The sequence below is a fragment of the Taurulus bubalis genome, assembly GCF_910589615.1.
Source record: "Taurulus bubalis genome assembly, chromosome: 3".
Lineage (NCBI taxonomy): Eukaryota > Metazoa > Chordata > Actinopteri > Perciformes > Cottidae > Taurulus > Taurulus bubalis.
Genome location: NC_136591.1, coordinates 24,605,094 through 24,625,160, shown reverse-complemented (window position 1 = coordinate 24,625,160; position 20,067 = coordinate 24,605,094). Strand labels below are relative to the sequence as shown.

The following is a 20,067-nucleotide window of genomic DNA, read 5'->3' as shown; positions in this document are numbered from 1 at the left end:
ATTGGGCAAAGGCAGGGTTCACCCTGGACAGGTTGCCAGACTATCGCGGACTCACAAAGACAGACAACTATTCACAAATCACATCCACAGAGTCATCAATTAATCTAAGCTGTTTTTGGACTTTGGGAGGAAGCCGGAGAACCTGGAGGGAACCCACGCTGACACAGGGAGCACATGCGAACTCCTGCCAAAAGGGATCAAACCCAGATTCCTCTTGCTGTGAAGAGACAGTGCTAGCCTTCCCTACCATGCAGTCCTAGAATCTAAACAGTGAAATTAAAATAAAACTGAATATTGTCTTGATTTGGATGGTAACATCCGTTGTTGTATGTTTCCATACATTAAAGGGAGATTTCCTATTTCAGAAATTATTTTTGCATTATGGAATAGATGGAAAAACACTTAAAAGTAAGGATTAATAGAAAATAAAAAGGGTGCACCTTTTTGAAGGTTTTAACTAACCAACGTCATTATTTATTTCCTTTGCAAAAGATGCATTTGTCTTTTGTAATACAAAGCCAATAATGATATATGTATAATACTTGTTATGATGTGGAATGTTTATGATAAAAAAAAAACTAAAATGCAGATATAAGAAATATGTTGGTGAGCCAACCCCAACTCAGGAACCACCTACTCGAAAAATAAGTTTGCTGATCACATCATTCAATACAATCTAATACTGTACTCCCAAACTCTGTAGGTTATGTGAGAGAATGTCAAGTTAAAAATAACTTTTTAAACATAACTTTTCATAACCTTCTCGCTCCAGTTGACCTTACCTTGCGGCCCTCCAGAGTGCACACCTTCCTGACATGGTACTGCATGAGCTCAGAAACTTCCTCCAAGAAAAGCCCAAAACTTCGTAGACTTCTGCGGTGCAAGACGATGGTCTTCCTGGATGAGGGGTCGCTGTTCTTCACCAACACAACCGTCTTATTGTACCTATGATGATGGATGAGGCCTGAATGGGCCCCAGTGTGCTCCTCAGGCCTGGTTGGTCCCCTGAGAACATACTGGTGGTGATATGGGGTATGAGGAGTGTGATACAAAGGTGGGACCTGAGATTGTATCTCTTCCAGGGCCTGGCTATGTCTACACTGAGAGCAAAGGTAGCATTCCCCAAGAGGTTCATGATGGGCCACCATGCCATGGTGGTGGATCCTGGGGAGTTGGTTGGTGCAATGCTTGAAGGGGAGAGAAGAGTTGTGTGAGCCTTCACTGCCTATAGCATTGAAGCACTCAAAGTTGCGCTTGTGGGAGGACATTTTGGGTGATAGTATCCCTGCTCAGGCTGAAGGGTGGTCTCAGATGAGCAGAAGAAGAGGGCCGGTTGTCAGGGGGAAGTCATGTTTCCCCTGCGCAGGGGAAGGTGTTGCACCACACATCTGTGTGGCTCCCACTCATCCCAGGCTGAAAGAGAAATGTAATACAAAAGGTGAAAAAACTGATTGAAGGACAATTCCTATGTTCTTTGACCCTTTCACGTGTGTGCAGACAGTGAACTTGTACACCCGTTTTTAGCTTTTCCTGATAACCCAAGCTCCTCAGTACTTAAGTCTAAATGAGTACCCAAGCATGTTTGAAGGCTGACACCTTTAAGGCTGTAGGTGTAATCAGCACACTATTGTTTGACGTTTATCTTGTATCTAGAGATCCTAAGTCAAAGGCAACTTGATTTACTTCTTAAGAAAGTATATATAGACATTGCACTTGGACAATTATTTTGTTGGCATAAGGTCACAGACTAACATGCTTTTATACACTAAATTTACTTTTCATACTTAGTATATGTATATATGTTTTATGTCCACTATGCTACTACATTCGACACAAAGCAGTGAAATATATCCAAACTAAGTATACATTCATTCGCAGATGAGCAGCTGTTGAAATCCCTCACCATTGTATATCTTCTACATTTTAAATGGGGATACACATGACAGGGTTGTTCCATACTGTATGTACAGACTGTTGAGAAGATCAAAGAGTAAATCAAGACACGGATAATGAGCAAACAGCCACGAATAAATCCTCTAAGTGACTTTAAATAACAAGCTTAAGACCCTGCTACCAGGGAAAGTGGACATTACCTCGGTGATTGTCACTGTCAATGAAGAAAATACATCCTCAGCCAGTTTTTCCTGCAATCAATAAACCAAGGATTACCTATAAAAAGCAGCAATATCTGCACTAAGCACAATGCAATTTTACTGTGACAATACGAGGAGGTAAAGATAATTCATTGTTGCTTGATGGAAAGGCATGCAAGCCCACTATGAAATGCAAATAAAAATGAGTCAAATTCGGTGGCTGTGAAATAGGCTAAGCTTGACTGACACTTATAAAGAACAGGTTTGGCTGTTGTTTTTTTGTATTAGCAATGGTGTGGACAAGTAAAGCAGCACGTGTTTACTCTAGTTGCACATTTTGGCAGAGAATAGAAGAGTAATTGATTGCTGTGAATACATGTTGCCAACCTCTTTAAGTCTTCAGGGGGAACCTACAGTATCCATTTATAGCCTGCAGAAAAATGTACAGGCTATAAATGGATACGGGTAGTCTCAGATACTGCATCTGAGATTTAACTGAATTCTGATATTTGAAAATATTCTTCTAACTAATGTTATAATATCAATCATATAATGTGTGTCCGACAGTAAAGAAGCCCAGCTATTCTTTCATTTCTGACACTGCATGCTGACATTGTCCATCATATGATTCATGATCTCAGCAACAAGCCAAAGCATAGCATCCAATTTGAAATTACAAAACATGCATGGCTATTAATACCGATTTTTCTTTTTAGATTATTTTTGCAGGATGCCAACATTACAGGTGCCACAGATGGTTTGTGATCATAATAGAAAAGTTACGGGGACATTTTATACTTGTATGTAAAGATAACTTACCATACTGTAAGACAGTACTGTCCAGATTGCATAACACTAAAATTAATCTGCAAACTAACTGCTATATTTTTTCTTTTTCTTTATTCACCATAACCAGGAAACGTATGTGGCATTGGATCCCTAGAATAATGCTATTTATCCCTAAGGTGAAGTGTTTGCCAACCGAGGCAACTTAAAAAGTTCAAAGGAAAATAAAAAATGACATCCTGCATACAGGCCAGCCTGAGTTCATCCAGTTTAACATGGATTATTGCATCCTTTCTTTGTGCGAATCATACAAAAAACTCCTTTAACTATTACTTTAATTTTAACTTAATTTGATCGTTTGCAAGAGCAGTTTCCAGTGTTGTTGTTTCAATTATTAGTGCATATTTCTGTTGCCATGCAAATCACATTTAATGTACAAAAGATATTGCAGTCCAGCCAAAATATAGACTAAGTATGTATACTCACATCATCCAGAACCATAGAGGAACCACAGTGAAAATAAATAGTCCCAATGCCACATCATGTACGATACTAACTCCAAAAGAAACTTCAGAGCTATTGCAAGCACAGAAGCGAGAAACCAGTTCAAAAGCCTCCCTCCAGAAGCGGGCCTACCTGCTAATCACATACATGGGAAGCTAAGGATAGAATGAAAAGCCCCGCTAATCACTCTGAGATTGGATTGAAATCTGCTGAGGCTTTGGACACATGACTTCGACTTCACCATTGCATAAAGGGAATTAAACACACTTTTAGAAAGCAGTTGAAGGCTCAGTGACAATCTATGACAAGGCATAACGTTGCTTCTTTTATCTGCCACCTTTAGTCCCTTCAGTCATCATTATATGGCTGCAGTTTCTGCTGGATTTTTGTCTCCAACACATTGGTTAGAATACTATGTTATAAGAGAGAACTTGTGCAAAATATGAAAAGATCTTTTTATACCAAGTGGCCTTGTTACAGTGGAAATTATTCTTATTACAATAACTTGTGTAGTAGGTTGATACAACTTGAAATACATTTGTATGTCAACATCTTGAGAAGAAGATCACGCCAAGATCTTCAGTGTCCCTTCTTGCCACCTCTATGAAAAATATATAGGGGCACTATTTCCGAGTTATCTGGCCATGGCGATGAGGTCGTTGAGATGAAAGAAAACCCTCGTGCCGCGGTGCGCAATGGCTGCAGCGTCGTGTCCACGCGTCTGCTGAAGATGCGTGTGGCGAGGGAATAGTCAGGCAGCGGCCTGTTGTACTCGTTGGTTAGCCCCTTGAATACGGTAGTCAAGGATTTCCTGTGTTTCGGGGCCACCTTGACATTTGCGAGTGTGCGTCCTTTAAGTCAATGGTGGTGAACCAATCGCTGGGCTAAACTAGTTCCAGTAACCACTTGATGGCTAGCATATGTCTTGATGTCTTGCCATCAATGCATTGGTTTAGGATACATACATCCAAAATGGGTCTGAACTCTCCAGCTTCATTGGAACCAGGAAGTACACAGAGGAACCCCCTTTCTGAAGACACAGCAACAGGGCCGATAGATCTCTGCTGAGAGGTAATTTGTCTCCTCCTGTGGGGAAATTATTCACCTTCTTGACCCCCAAGAACAGGGGGGGGGGGGGCACTGCAGAACTAAATGCTCATCCTTTGAGATGAGCAGTCTGAGGGCAAATTGATGTTCGCTGAAGAGAAGAAGGATGGCAGACACCAGCGTGAGCTGCCTTATATGCTTTGGGGTCCCCGTGTTCAGGTAGGCACTTCCTGATTAGCTGGCTACGGAGTATTACCCATAGAGTCCAGTAGAGGGCGGAGCCTGTGTAAGTTAGAATATGTTCTCCAGTGAAATTCAGCTAAAAATGTCCATTGACCATTTCACACCTGTTCTCCTAATTGCTGTAATCATCACCACGACACCAATGCAGATACAAATTCACATATAACAAACAGGAAACAAAGAGTCGTCTCATGGGTCAGCATTTTACTTATTTATTTATTTTCCATGCACTGTGTTGCTTATGAGAGAGGAACTGCCACCAGCTAATTGTCTGACACCATAATAGCTGCCTGCTTGGCAAAGTCTCATCATACACTTTGTTATGAAATGCACACAAGGCTCATAGCCACAAGTCCAAAAACATGTCATCATACATGTTTCACCTGCATTTGTAAGCTGTTTCAGAAGCTGTACTTTCCCCATATCACTCAGGGTCAGCTCATTTTTTTTACAAGGACAAAAGAACTGCCACAGAAAACATGAAGGGTTACCCTTATCAGAGGCTCACAGAAGGCATGCTGATCCCTCCCTATGATGCCGGGAGTTTCAAGAAATGCTTCATCACAGGAGCGCCCACTCCCACAAAGCCTACAAACTCACGCACAGTGGGACAAGCCCCCAAGCGGCCATCTGTCTTCAGTCGTCATGATGGGCTGGAGTTGACTTGAGGAGGGTAGATTTATTTTGTCGTGACTCATGGGAAGAAAATAGCAGAAAGACCCCTCTGCTGAGTCATGTGCCGAGATGCCGAGAACGTGGTTTTGTTCTCTGTCGGCTTGTCTGTGTGAGTAAGGCACCTCCTCTTTACTCCTTTGAGTCAAGTGAAAGAGGTCACCATCGGTTTGAGTCAGCTGAATGAAGAGAAGATATGACTTTTATTTGGAAATAATGTTCTGATACAAGGGCTTTCAAGTCTTCTGTGATTAATCAATCCAACTACTCAATCCAACACCTGTGAGTCAAGTGACACAAATAAATAATTACCTAGAACCTTTAGTCTGCATTAAATTGAATTAAATATGATTAGCATGCATTTCAGTCAGCTGTCTAGTCCCACCATGCCAATACAGTTTGGATCACAGTCCCAGCAGGGCGCCCTGAAGCTCATCATCCGTCAAGCTCACACGTGAGCACTGATTCTCAAGGCTTAGCACTCCCCCCTCCTGGCTGCAGCTAACATATCAGGGCTAATTAGTGTGCAACCTTCTGTGCAGCAGTACTCCTTTAATGTTAGTTACATATACGAAAGCTCTATCCAGGAAGTTGAAGCGTTAATAAATGGCCCCAGTGAAAAGGTAAGACTTAAACCCAAGTTCAAGGTTGAATATAAGATGTGATAAATACTTTATTTTAAGTACATGATTGTCACAAATACTAACATTGTTATGCAATTGCATTGATTTAGGCCCAAAAAAAGAACAAATTGCACTTTAAAAGCAATTACAGTTAAGCTCCTATGATGAGATATTAAATAATCATTATGCATACAAGTTCAACACAAATACTAACGTTGATTGTTCCAACAAAAAAAGAGAAGATAATAATATAATGAATAGATCATCTGCACCTGCATGTTAAATCTGAGATAAATACATTCAAACAAGGTATATCAAACAAGTCAATATACCTCAGTGTTATAGAGTTAAATATATACAATTAAGAACCTGTGCCAGTCTCACGGTAATGAGTGCCCAGACAGGATTTACCCCTGTTACTCTTTAACCTTTACCTGTCACATAATTTGTAGGGAGGTCACAGTGAGGATCACAGGCAGGGAATTTAAATATAAATAAACTAAAAGAAGCAGCCTTGACTACACTTTTAAACACACAAAAACCTTTACACTATCCTGCAGTAGCAGGTCCAAGCTCTGGACAAATCCTATTATACTTATAGAGAATTCCTGGGGAATACTGAAAATGTCTGGTTTTATTTATGCATTTGTTGTTTTGTTTTATTATTTCTAAACAGCACAAGTTTTGGGGTTTAGCTAAACAGATGTAACATATTTAGAGCTGCAACGATTTGTTGATCAACACAAAAGTAATCTCCAACCGTTTTTATAATTTATTCATTATCAAAGATTGCATGCTTTTTTTATGTTTATCATATTTAACTCAATATCTTTTGGATTTTGGACTGACAAAACAATATTTTTCAAGACGTTGTACTTGGACAATTAATCAATTAATATAGAACATAATCACCAGATTTATTGACAATGCAAAAAAAAATTCTGTCAGAAGTGGGATTCGAACCCACGCCTCCAGGGGAGACTGCGACCTGAACGCAGCGCCTTAGACCGCTCGGCCATCCTGACTGCCGACAAAAAGTTGTATTAAGATTCATAATCTATACATTGATGATATCCATATACACAATATGTATATATTTGTAATTTTCAATATTTTAAGATAGACGAAAAAGGAAAAACGAGCATGATTGTAGCTCAAGAAAGATAACGTCAGCTCTGAATCTGAAATCCCGGGATTTCCAGTGCAATGACAGGAAACCTACAGTTCTGGAAATAAAATATGGGAAAAAGTCAGCAACACAGTACCTTAGCAGCTCATTGATGAGTCATGCAGAAGGACTGCATGACTCATCACTGCGCTACTAAGGTGTGGGCTGCAGCGTCTCTCATGGCCACTAGATGCCCACTCGCAGTAAACTACATCAATTCAATGGAAGAATCCTGCAACTTCTTTATTAGTCCCCTCCCCATGTATAACTTTTTCACATTTTCTTTAAAAATCTGTATTACAAATGGCTTAAATTAAAGATATTCTTTAAGGTCTACTTCATCACATAAACACAGAAAATACTTTTATATACTTTACTGTGCTTTTCTATTTTGGTACTCAATTTGCACGACCACAGTGCAAATTAATCAACTTTTACAAGAACTTAAAATCATTAAGGTAACTACTCAAAACATACTTAGTCTGTGTTTAGACAATGTTTAACTCTTTAATTATTAGAAAGATCTATGCCTGCATTGTTTTAGTTTTTACCATATTCATCATTTAGCCTACTGTGTGTGCTTGAACTAACTTCCTCCCTGTCAGTTAGAGAAAAAAACAATTTTCAGGAAGTAACATATTTTTTGTAGTAAACTCAAATGACTGGTGGGCGAGCATACACTGTATCTCATGTCTGCCTGTTACATTATGGTAATCTGCTCGTCACACTTTTAAAGATTCATTTTGTTTAGCTAAATTCTAAAGAAAATTGGTCCCATAACAAAAAATGTTCCACCATGTTAGGTCTATAGACCAATACAAACCAATCCACCCAAAAGTATTATTATTTGAGTACCTGAGATTTACCATATATGTTTCCTGGCAGTTAAACAGTCAACAGGTCCTTTTTTTAAAGGATCGGTCCTGATTTGGGCACCCTTTCTGTGGAGTTTGCATGTTTTCCCCGTGTCAATGTGGGTTTCCTTTGAGTTCTCCGGCTTACTTTCACAGCCCCAAAACAGGCATCTTAGGTTAATTGATCGCTCTAAATTGCCCATAAGTGTGAATGTGAGCATCTTGCCATGGAGACTTGTCCAGGCTGTACCCTGCCTTCGCCCAATGTCAGCTGCTCCAGGCCCCCCGCAACCCTGAAAAGCGGTTCAGATAATAAATGGATGGATGGATGGAAATGTTGCTTCTTAACAGGACTGAGCCAGGAGTCAAAGAAAATTAACGAATGCTTTTGAATTGTTCAAAAGTCAGTAGCTATGCTTAAAGTGACATTTTCTGGCAGCCAATCAACACAAGTAATTTGAGCCATTAAAAATGTTGCTTGAAAACATCTGAGCCAAGACCAGCATTGTGGGAAATATTGTACACATTTAATTGATGGTGGTTGTAGGATAGTTTAATAGCGTAGCCTACATATTGTGTCCTATGTTTGTTTTATATGCATATGAGTACGTGTTTTATTCAGTCAATCGTTACATACAAAACAATAAGTAAAGCCACACTCTAATATATAAAAAAGAACGACTGATTCATATGTCTGAGAGGTACTCTTGCCTCTAGAATTATTATCCTACTAAGCAGAAATTGGTCAGTTTATAGATGGCATAAGTTAGCCTATAAGGTCATGGGCTATTGTAATTAATGGGTTTTTATAGATTCTTAGTTCCAAACACCTTGGGAAAACTGTCTCTTGAAAGTGCAAGCTGTGTCAGCACAATTAACCAAACTCAAAACTTGCAGTTAGTACATTCTGCTTAAAAAGAGTTTTGATTCAGGAAAATGTTTTGAAATGTACCCACATGATGTACGGAGTGAAGAAGTATTTGAAGTGTCCAGGAAGCCTAAACATAAAATTAGTGGAGCCTATATGTCTGATTCCGTCTTATGTAATATGGTAGCGTCTGTGTTGAAAAATAAATAGCGCTGTAAGTCGAGACCAATGGTTTGTGACTTCATGCTTGTGGATACGTGACTGTCGTTGCTTCATTTGCTTATCAAAGCTTTCAGCTATCAATGTTCTTAAGTAGTCCGCCATCTGTAATAAACACAGACCTATCCAGCTCATATCCTGTTTTGAACTTGTCAACATGGTACTTTGGTTGAAGTGTCTGAACTCTGGGGACAACTGTGTGAGTCATTTCCACGTATCTCATTTTTGATGTTGGGTCTTTAAGGAAACTGCGCCGAGCACCCAGCAGGAAGGGATTCCTCTGAGCTCAGACATCAACAACATCCCAAATATTGGACCCACAACGTAAAGGTCAGAGGAATGGGAGTGAGCATGGAAATGATGCTAGAGTGACCCATTGCCAAGGTCATACAGGAGCGCTCTTACCCAGATATTCTGAGTGTAAACAGTGCACATCAAGGCAGCGGAAATGCTGCGTGTCCTGACTGACGCACGTTATCTCTGAATAAGCAGCTATAAGGGGGTTTGTTGTTCCTGTGGCCTATAGGAACTTGCATCACTGGTCAGTCATCTTACATCTTCAGGTCCCTGGGTAATTATTGCATCCAGACATGTGGCCAGGATATCGTTGTGTATATAGCACTTGTTTTTTTTCCTGCCAATAAATACTAATAAATATGAATTAGGGCTGACAATTAATTTAACTATCAATCAACCTGCTGATTATTTTCTTGGCTATCAATCAAGAATGATTTACGTAAAAGGACAAAAAAGAAATTGCCAATTACAATTTCCTCGAGCATCAAAGGGGGCATCTTCAAATTGCTTTATTTGTCTGAAAAAAAGTATGACACCTAAATCATTTCAGTTTAAAAATAGGAATCCGCAATTTTGTTGGCATTTGTGCTTGAAAAAAATCTTAAATGATTAATTGATTTTAAAAAGACATTCATTGGTTACAAGACCTCGCAGCTTGGAAGCTCAGCATCTAGGATAAATCCACGCTTAACTTATGTTGGCCATCAAATCTGGAGAAGAGATTTTGACTGTTCTGTGGAGGACATTTGCTGGTTATCAGTGAGGCCGCATTATGATGATGATTGTAATCAATGATCGTGGAGCGATTTCCCTGTAACTTTCTTCCTGTTGATTTTCTCTTTATTTCAACTCAAGGTACTTTGTATTGTTGGTTTTTGTTTGTGCCCTTATTAAAAGAAAAGGAGAAAAAAAGTTGATAACAAAAAAGATCAGATATCATTGCTACCCATTTTATAATATTATTCATTCATTTAAAATTCATGCCTATCAAGCAAATAATTATTTTAATTTTAAAATTTCTATTTGAATAAAACTTTATAAGTCCTATCCATTTTGATTTTTATGATATATATGTTAATATATTTATAATTGAGGCACACTCAGAATGTTTCACAAGCTGTCACCAGTCACCCTGTTTTGCTTTGTCTATCCTCCTCAGTAGCTGGTAAAAGAGTCTCTCTCCCAACACTGAACTTATAACATCACTCATCTAAATCATTAGTGCGTCTGCTTTTCAGGATGCACGCTGAGTAAACTCTGTTGGTGCAGGACAACAGGTCCAGAACCATGATGGAAGTTTTTTGGGCCAGCTAAAATAGAAAAGATGGAGAGTTACTTAAGACATGCAGCTATTGTGATCAAAGCCATGCGGCCCTTGCCTTTTTAAAGAGATTTGTCCAAATGAACTAATGTGATTGTATAAAGCGAAAACAGCAACATATAGGTTTTCCTAAATTTGCAGGAATTAGCCATATCCTTTACAGTTTCACTGCATGTATCATCCCAGTCTTGATTGAACAAAGTTGAACAAAGAGATTAAAAACACTGCACTAAGTAATATGACTATATCTATCAAAGCAATCAATCACAAATAGCTAATGCCTCTTCCAGCTTTTTCCACAATATGGGATCACACGTAGAACAGATAAGGACGTTCTATCTCTTAAATGGAACAACCACATTGCAATTAGGAAGCACAATAGGAACATCCTCCTCCACATTGAGGTGAAGAGTTACAGCACCCATGGGAGAATCCGCAGCAGTCCAAAACAAGCCAGATAGTGCTGCACCAGATACACCAGTGATATTAGAGAGAGAAAGAGGGACCAATGCGGGCCAGATGGTAAAAATAGGACATGAACTGCAATTTTGCATCACTTGTTTAAAAAAAAAGAAGAAGAATACACCTGTGCTTGTAAGTATTTATATCCCTTGACTTTTCAGTGCTGTTTCTAATTTGATTAAAACATTATAATACACAACCACAAATATCTTATTAAAGTGGGGAGTTTACTTAAATGCATATAGTTTTGGAGGACATTTCTAAATCCTTTTTCCATGCATCCTGCAGTACTGCACAAGCTTTACCGCCTGTGCCGATTTGGTAATCAGGCCGTGCTTATGGGTAAATGGAAATCTAGCCTTCTCCTTCCCTGGGTTGGCAGCCATGTGCTGGCCTCCCTCTGTGCTTTTGCTGGTAGCCTGTATCTGCTTAGAACAGGTGCCGGATCCCGTTCAGCTGCAGCATTCACAGCACAGGTACGGGTGGGAGGCCCTTGGCTGCTCGTACAGTCCCCCAAGTTTTCCAGGGGTCCCCATCTGTGTCCCCGCACATCCTCTGCCACATGGCACCTGTCCCTCGACGGGTCTGGTCCATTCTTCGTCCGGCGACGTACACGCCTGCCTGCCACCCCACACTCTGCCTGTTGTTGAGCCACAATGAGATGAAGAATAGCTGCACCCATAATCCCTTGCTGTGAGATGTGTGTGTGTTTTTTTCCCTCCTCCTTCCAGATTTAGGGCCAAGTACAAATTGTACACAGGTTATTATGCGGCTGTAACACACTCCAACTGGAAATGCACTCCGACAACATTTAGTGTTTACTGATGTAAGTGTGTCTTTATCCATTGCACAGAAAATTTTAATTTGGTGTAAAGTTCACTGCATTTACTGTGATCAGGATGTTGCAATGGGCATGTTGTTTTCTATTTGCAAGGCTTAACAGGAAAGGGATGATTATCCCCCCAGAATCCCTCTGAATGATAAAGCAATGTTGCTTTATCCAACTGCAAATAACTACCTACAATATGTGCAATTGCATATATTAAGTTATATAACTATAGAGCAAGCCAACTGTCTTCATGCAGCAACAAGACAATAACTCAAACACATGTTGACATATAATAAGTAGGTTTAAAGTGCATCTTAGTCTCAAGCATTAACATACCATAGTCACGTAGTCCAAATAAAATCCAAATTCCCTATGGACCTACAGTTAATACAACAATTCACGTCATATAGCACAAATAGTCGACTTCCAAATGTGACGTGATTGGACGCTCCCTCACCGGCAACACAAGGGAGGCTGGACAAACCAGACAGTCAGCCTCCTCCTTGCCTCTGGAGGACATGATATTTAAAGTGATCACTGCGCACCTTGGCCCCAGCCGATGGATAATACTTCACACAGTTGTGGAAGCTTTGCGTCCCATCCACACACACAGAGCCTTACGTTGTTACCTTGACAGTTGGTGTTGAGTTTAAAACACAGAGTTATTTGTTTGTCCAGGGAAGTGACATGACGGCAGAGGAGGAAATAGGAAACATAACAGAGTACCTGACAGACTCATTCCACAGGCTTGACCTGAGTTTGGAACTGAGCCAGTCAGCAATCAGAGAGAAATAACAAGAGGAGGCGTTTTGTTTGTTCAGCCTATATCCATATGTTTGCAAATATTGTAAATCTTGTGAACCTGCAAATGTGTGGAAGATTCAATTAGTCAAATTAAATAGATCATGTGCTCCCTCCTCACAGAAGAAGGGGCTTTAAAGATACGTCTTGCAAGTGCCTGTATGTCCCGTTTATGCAGTTCACAACAATGTCATGCCAGTGTTTGTCGACACATAATTTTCTATTTTCTTTCTTGTTGATTTATTGCAGCTAAAACAGCAGCAATGGCTGTCTCGGGTTTTCAAGCCTCTGACAAGACTAAAGGTTGCGATGTCAATGAGTCAACTTCTAGGAAAGAAAGGATTGAGGATGACAAGTTGAGTGTTTTGCCCTCACTTTCCCAAACGTAAAAGTCACAGGATCCACAAATCTCGGTATAAACTCCCATCGAGCGCTTCTGGGCATTTACACACACACACACGCACACGCACACGCACACGCACACACACATATATATACATATATATATATATATATACTGTGCATATATTATGGTAGCCAGTCAAAACATTTTATTTAAAAAAGTAAGTATTCCTTTATGGTTTTAAATTGTTCTGCACACTAGCTGAAGAGACTTTTTTTTAAACAGCATTGGATTATCACCAAAATAAAAACTGGTCTTGATTTCTTCATCTTGCTTATACTTTTATTTCTTACCTAAAACTCTACTCTCTTGTTAACATTGTCATTAACATTTTTTGTTTGGATGTGAAACATTAAAATAAAAAGCATTAGGGAATAATATGATATATTGATTAAAAAAAATTGCTTTATTCTGAAATTTGTGCTGACGTTCTGTCTTCCTGTGTGCACAAGTCTGAGTCTAACGTGATGATGCTTTTAGAAGCTTGAGTCTTTGTCCTTGTTCCTGTTACATTGTCCTACCCTGAGGTGGTGGATGTGATTGTTGAGACATTGCAGGGCGTCTTTACCAAGGGAGTCTGTAGCCGCACCGTGAGCTGACCCTAACTCTGGGGCCGATGGTGCACCGAAGACTGCTTCTCACCCCGTATGCCTGGGGCTCTTCCGGCACCCTGTCCAAAATCCAGTCAAACTCAAATGGACCCTCCTCGGAGTCTTGAAGCCCTGTAGGCACAAAGGGTAATGATCTAACCCCAAATCAATTAACATGACATCAGCAGGATGCAAACCCTGGTGTTTGATGAATGTTGTCATTTTGGTCAGTTGAATCACAAGGCGTGTCAAAAGCACACACTCATGGTTAAGTAGAGGGAGAAAGGTCATTTTAGTTACATATTTACCCAAGTGTTCTGGTATGAAGTGTTGTTTTTATGGTTTCAGAGTAAGAGACCAGCTCATTGCCGTATGGATGTTTGTGGTGTGCCTGTGGTTGCGGTATGACAGGCCAGGCTGACAAAGCCTCTCATGAAAAATGGTGGGTAAGTAAAGACGGGTTAGTAAGATGCTAATCAGCACGGCAGTGTTTCCTCCCGCTTGCTGAACAGTGGGTTCCCGTCCCTCTCTCTGGCTCTTTAATGCAGGGCCCAGCCGGGCCCAAACATCCTGACGGAGAGAGGCTTTTCCCTTATCAGTCAGGAAACACCGCTCCTCCGCCACATCCTCTTTACAAGAAGCACGACTCAACCGTTCCCAAAAAAATGCAGGAAGAACAGCCAGACTCCAGGATTTGTTAAAAGCCCCCTGAATTCCTTTTATCGAAAAAGAAAAATTCAAGAGAACAGAGAGGGTGAGAGTGGGGGAGGCGTGGAGAGGAGAGAGAGGTAAAAAAAAAAAAAAAAAGAGAGGAAAATGAGGAGGGTGTAAAACAGTCAACGAAGCCCTGGGATTTATTATTTTATTTATTCTGCACAGATTACGAAAGGTCTGCATCAGCAAGATAGAACACGGGTGAGGGGGTGGGGGTGGAAGTAGGGTCCGGAGTGCCTAAGAATGGCACCCAGAATAAGACTCCGGGAAAAAACAAAGGACGGTGGAGATGGAGGCGGGTGGCGACGACTGTGCCTGTTTTACACTAATCCTCTGTAGCGGGATGAAATGAAAGCGAGAGGAGACGGATGGAGAAGGATGATGTGATGGAGGGTGGAAAAAGCAAAGGGGGGGGGAGTGGGTGTCAGAATGGGCCACTTGCAGTACAACAGCTAGATTAGATAGAAGAATACGTGGCGTGACACGGAATTCAAAGATGATTTTCAGACCTCCCCATTTGTGTCTGAAAACCTATAACGTGAATACTTTTCTTACTTTTATTGTTTTAATTGAGGAATCTGATTGCATTATTTCGATGATATGTATGAGTGGAATGTGTTTCATCCGCCATTGCATAATTCCTTTCAAGTGTATCAGTTATTACCAATACTTCATACTACATAATGATTTTGTTTTGGTATGTTTTCTGTGGGAACATCATCCAAGTAGCAACTGCGTTGTATAAAAATGAAACTTTATTTTTAAATTATTGTCTTTCACAAACTTAAATCAGCATACATTTATAGTTACCATTATTATTTTCCATGGTAGAGGTTATGATTATATATTATTAAGTACTTGAGAAGAAGTATAAACGCCTTTTTTCTTCATTATACACCGTTTTGTTAAATTGCATAAGAAATGTCCAACTAAAACCTCATTCAATTACAACTACTGAGGTAAGACTCCCAAACTTATGAGAGAAAGAGAGAGAGAGAGATAGAGAGAGAGAGAGAGACAGAGAGAGACAGATATAGTACAAACATTCGAATGGAAAGCGCCGATAATAGCAATACATTTAGCATTTATGCGAAACATCAAAGGACTTAAATTAGCTTCTAAAGAGCATCTGTACATGCCGCGCTGGCAACAGTAACTGGTGACATTTACAAGTGGACAACAAGTCTTCACGATTGTTCTTCTGGTTTAGAAATGTCATGACAACTGGAGGTGGCATACTATAGTATTGTGTGTCTGCATCCCTGAGGTGTCCATCTCCCTTTCTTCATATTCCTCCAATTGCTCGTTGTTCTTTCCTCGGCTCCAGACAATCATTTTGCTCAGTAATCAATTCAGGTTCAAATCATGGTGGGTTTTGCTCATATATGCTAATATGGGACTTGCATTTACAGATCAAAGCACAGATATTTGTTTCCCCTTAATGGCACACAGATGCAACATCACCCCAATGCCTTCACCCATTTTAAATCCCCGCAGTGTGTCTGATCAGCAACAAGTGTGATGGGTGCTTATGAGATGCCGTAGTTGTTGTAGTAGGCCGCCGTTGCGTCTGCGAGCACCGAAATGAGGCTGGATTCTGTGGTGCTGCTGGGACATGCAGAGGCAGTAGCCGCAGACGCGACCTGGATGTGTCCTGTAACGGTCATGCTGCCGCCCTGCTCGGGATGGAACCCGGTCCCAGTGGAGTTCAGGTACTGGTCAAACTCATTGCGGTCCACCTCACCCAGAAGCTCTGCCTGGCTCAGCTGGTCTAGAGTCTCCAGGTGACCCTGCGTCTCTGGCGGGGGGGACAGCTGACCCAGGTGGCCGTGGTGGAGCCCGTGGTGAATCTGGGGGAAAGATGAGGTACTGTAGTAAGACATGGGAGGGCCGGGCATCAGTCCACCACCAGTTTGGGACATGTGAGAGATGTGACCTATGTGTGTGCCCCCACAATGGATTTGGGTCTGAGTGTAGTCAGTGTGGTAAGGGGGCGGGCTGCCCATGTGCGTCTGATTCTGGTGGTGCTCATCAGGGCAGGAGGAAGAGCAGGAGGAGCTACCAGATGTTGAATAATAAGAAGGGGGTACATGCTCGTGGTCCATGGCATCTAAAGGGGACATCTCAGGAGGCGTGGGCAGGCCGTAGGGGTAGAGGTCAAAGCTGCTGTTTGAGCCAGCCGGGTCTCTGAAGCTTCTGACGCTGGGCAGAGCCGTGCTGGGGCTGGAGAAGCCACTCCTGAGACCATTAGGGCTGCCCTCGTCTTTGTTGTGGGGGTGACAGAGGACTCGCTGGTCGGGCAGGGCGTTCTGATCAGGGGCCAGCCCGCTCAGCATAAAGCCAGGGTCCACTCGCTTGCAGATGCGTTTCAGCTGTTTCTTCCGGCGAGGCCGATACTTATAGTTGGGGTAGTCCTGCATGTGCTGCACCCGAAGCCTCTCTGCTTCCTCCACATAGGGCCTCTTATCAGGGGGAGTCAGGGCCTTCCAGGACTTGCCTGCGAGAAGAAACAACAGAATTTAGTGTGTTTCATTTTAACTATAGATTATCTTGCAATTTATTTTTGCACCTTTTTTTTATTTATATTTAAAGTATGTTATGCCAACACTAAATTAGAATCACTCGCACACTAACTCTCTTCTACAACTTGTAAAATATACATTCCTATATTCTAAATAGTTTTTAAAGTTTGAGGCTTAAACTCCTTCATCGAATGATTAAGATTTGAAATTCCCTGTGAATAATGGTGGGATTAAAACTCAGTTAAAACAAAAGTTAAATAGCACTATAAAACAGACATCACAAAAATATTCAAATAAGTATTCCTTCACTTTAAAACAAAAACTCATAATTATCAACAGAAAAAAAACACTTGTATTAAAACTTTCACCAAACCTCAGGATTCTGCTTCCCTTTAAGTTCTTAATCGTTTTAAGGCTTTGCTTTAAGTTATGAATGCCCTATTTAAGATAACCATAAGTACCATATTTACCATTAATAATGACAGCATATGTACATGTATTGCTGTTTTAGAATTGTCTTGAAGATGATTTCATTTGTGTAAGAGTGCCAGATTTTGAGTTTAACATTAAACACTAATCTAAGTGGCCTAAATCCAACGCAAAATCATACATTTCTGTCTTTTTCTATGTCCATGGTCTTAACGAATTACTACGTTATTAAAGAGACATAACCTTTTAAATTTAAAGGGGTTGGGCGACGCGCTTCTTACTAAAATAGCTGTGAAGTTAAATTAATATTTTATTAAACATGTGATTAAACAAGTCTATTTCTTTTATTTTCTTCTCAAACACCTTTAATAGTTTTTTGGTGTTGGAAACAACTGTGAAACCTTCGTAAAACAGCCGAGGCCCACGGAAATTATACGTATGTGGATGGTTTTGTTTTTAGTTTGTTTTAAAGCAGTCATAATAATTACAATAATAATAATACAATAATAATAATCCGTAGATCAATAACCCACTTTAATTAATAGAACTTAAAACAACTTCATCTCACCCAACATTTTGCTGAGCTCGGCATTGTGCAGGTCTGGGTTCTGAACCGCCAGCCGCTTGCGCTCATCTTTGGCCCACACCATGAACGCGTTCATGGGCCGTCTGATGCGCGGCTCCGGCGCCTTGTCCACGGGGGTCCTGTGCGGGCCGTGTCCGTCGGGCGCGTCCCCGTCTCCTGGAGGACACTCGAAGGACTCTGGCCACGACGAGTACGCGCTGATGAGGGCTGCCATCTGCGCGCTTTCTCCTCTCCAAAACCTAAGATGCGCTTCTCCCGCTGTCGCTCTGACAAGTTGAGATACACTGGCGGCTGATTCAAAAGCTGAAAAACTACTAAAAACAGTTTGGGTTTTTAAATAAATCCAGATGTGTCTCACACACTCACTAGATCACTAAGAGCTACAGGCTACAATCAGATGTCAGTAGAAGTTTAAGGCGAAACCAGAGGTATATGCTCAGGCAGCGTCTCCTCCTTGTGAATTATGATTCAGTCTTTCCTGGTGGATAGGGAGAGCGCTTTATATTTGAGGAGCAGGTTCCAGGAGAAGCCCCGGAGGACTCTCGGCTCCTCCTTGATTGCAAGTTGAGCCCCGTGAAAGGGAAGCGCGAGAGAGAGAGAGGCATTTCAACACCACTGACTACTTAAACTGGCCTTACAACAAAACAACACTTTCCACTGACAGATAACGAACAAACTAAACTTATAGTCGTTCAAATAAGTCACTGTGCGGTAATGGTTATTTCAGCATTTTTTTTTTTTTTACATTTGGTACGTGGGGTTAAATTCACACGGGACCAAAGTTAGTCATTTTCGTTTGAGGAAACTAGTTGTACATGTACGGTAATGCTACTGTGATGACAGAGGGATTTGGCAACTCGGCAACAAGGAAACCCTAACTTGTCAAACTTATCTAACCTGTTCGGTAGTTTATACTCAAACATCATTGGCTTAGGTGGCGATTTTTCCACTGAACTTCTAAGCAGGCAAGAGCTGCATGGTCACAACACTACGATATAAAAATGGAAGAAAAACTGTACTTTTGTTTCCATAGTAAGCTTAACTCAACAGATTTTTTTGTAGCTTTCTAAGTATATTTCTCAACATAATTCCTCTTAAACATCTAAATGCAGAATTCCCCCAGAGAAGGAAAAGGTCCTCTTATTTTTACAGTTTGGGTGCAGATCCACATGGAACCTCTAAACACATCTGTGGGTAACAAAAGAGATAAAACCATTGAACACACTACAAACAAATCAGTTTCCTTCTGTGGCCAGAGGCGGGTGCATATCAAATCCTTGAGTTCCTGTTGACAGGATACTCTTGGGCTGCAGCCGTGGAGTAGTTCACACTCTCACAAACAAGGCTACACGCGCGCGCGCACACACACACACACACACACACACACACACACACACACACACACACACACACACACACACACACACACACACACGTACACACAAAGCCTGAGCACAGCTACTGTTGACCAGAGGTCAGATGGAGTCCTGGTTTGTAGTATTTATGAGGGAGGGAGTAACCTGACAGATACTGTGGTTTTAACTCTTCCTTCCTCCAGACTTAATCCACAGGCAACATGAATCTTAAATGGTAATACACATCTTTTGGTTGGTCATGCCTCCTCAGCCATCGAACTGAAGTGTCAGCTCTAGTTTTGTGTGAAACCCTCCCCCCACAGGAACAGGATACGGCACCTGAAGCCACAGATAGTGTAGCAGGCACATCAGTGATATATAGGGCCATGCTGTTCTGCCGAGGGCCTCTAGAAGTGAAGTCAGTGTGCTGGTAGAAGACCTTTCACAACCAGTGTGAGCTGATGGGGGGACAGGAGTGTGTGAGTGCACAGACAGACAGACAGCAGACAGACAGACAGGCAATGGGGACGGACTAAAGTTTCACATCATATTTGCATATTTGGAGTTTCTCAAATGACTAATGGCTCTATGTGTTAGTTGCTGTGTGGGTGGAAGCTGTATCAACCTGCTGCCGTTCACTCTCAGCATAAGAGACATGTGGCTACTGGAGACTGAGGAAGG

General features: G+C 41.2%; 1 protein-coding gene across 1 annotated transcript; it reads right to left on the bottom strand.

Annotated features, from left to right (window-relative positions):
• Positions 1 to 15,270: 15,270 nt before the first annotated feature.
• sox7 (SRY-box transcription factor 7) lies at positions 15,271 to 18,284 on the bottom strand. The gene is made up of 2 exons (XM_079216145.1): positions 18,014 to 18,284; positions 15,271 to 16,991 (listed from the first exon to the last, which is right to left on the bottom strand). Exons 1-2 carry the CDS (start codon positions 18,243 to 18,245, stop codon positions 16,024 to 16,026), a joined length of 1,200 nt encoding a protein of 399 aa, XP_079072271.1. The 5' UTR covers positions 18,246 to 18,284; the 3' UTR covers positions 15,271 to 16,023.
• Positions 18,285 to 20,067: the final 1,783 nt, after the last annotated feature.

What these genes read in the sequence shown, in the direction of transcription:
- sox7 (XM_079216145.1), bottom strand. Translation starts at nt 18,245, where the DNA reads ATGGCAGCCCTCATCAGCGCGTACTCGTCGTGGCCAGAGTCCTTCGAG. An exon ending in CGAGCTCAGCAAAATGTTGG is followed by an intron (nt 16,992 to 18,013) that starts GTGAGATGAAGT and finishes TTCTTCTCGCAG; the next exon opens with GCAAGTCCTGGAAGGCCCTG.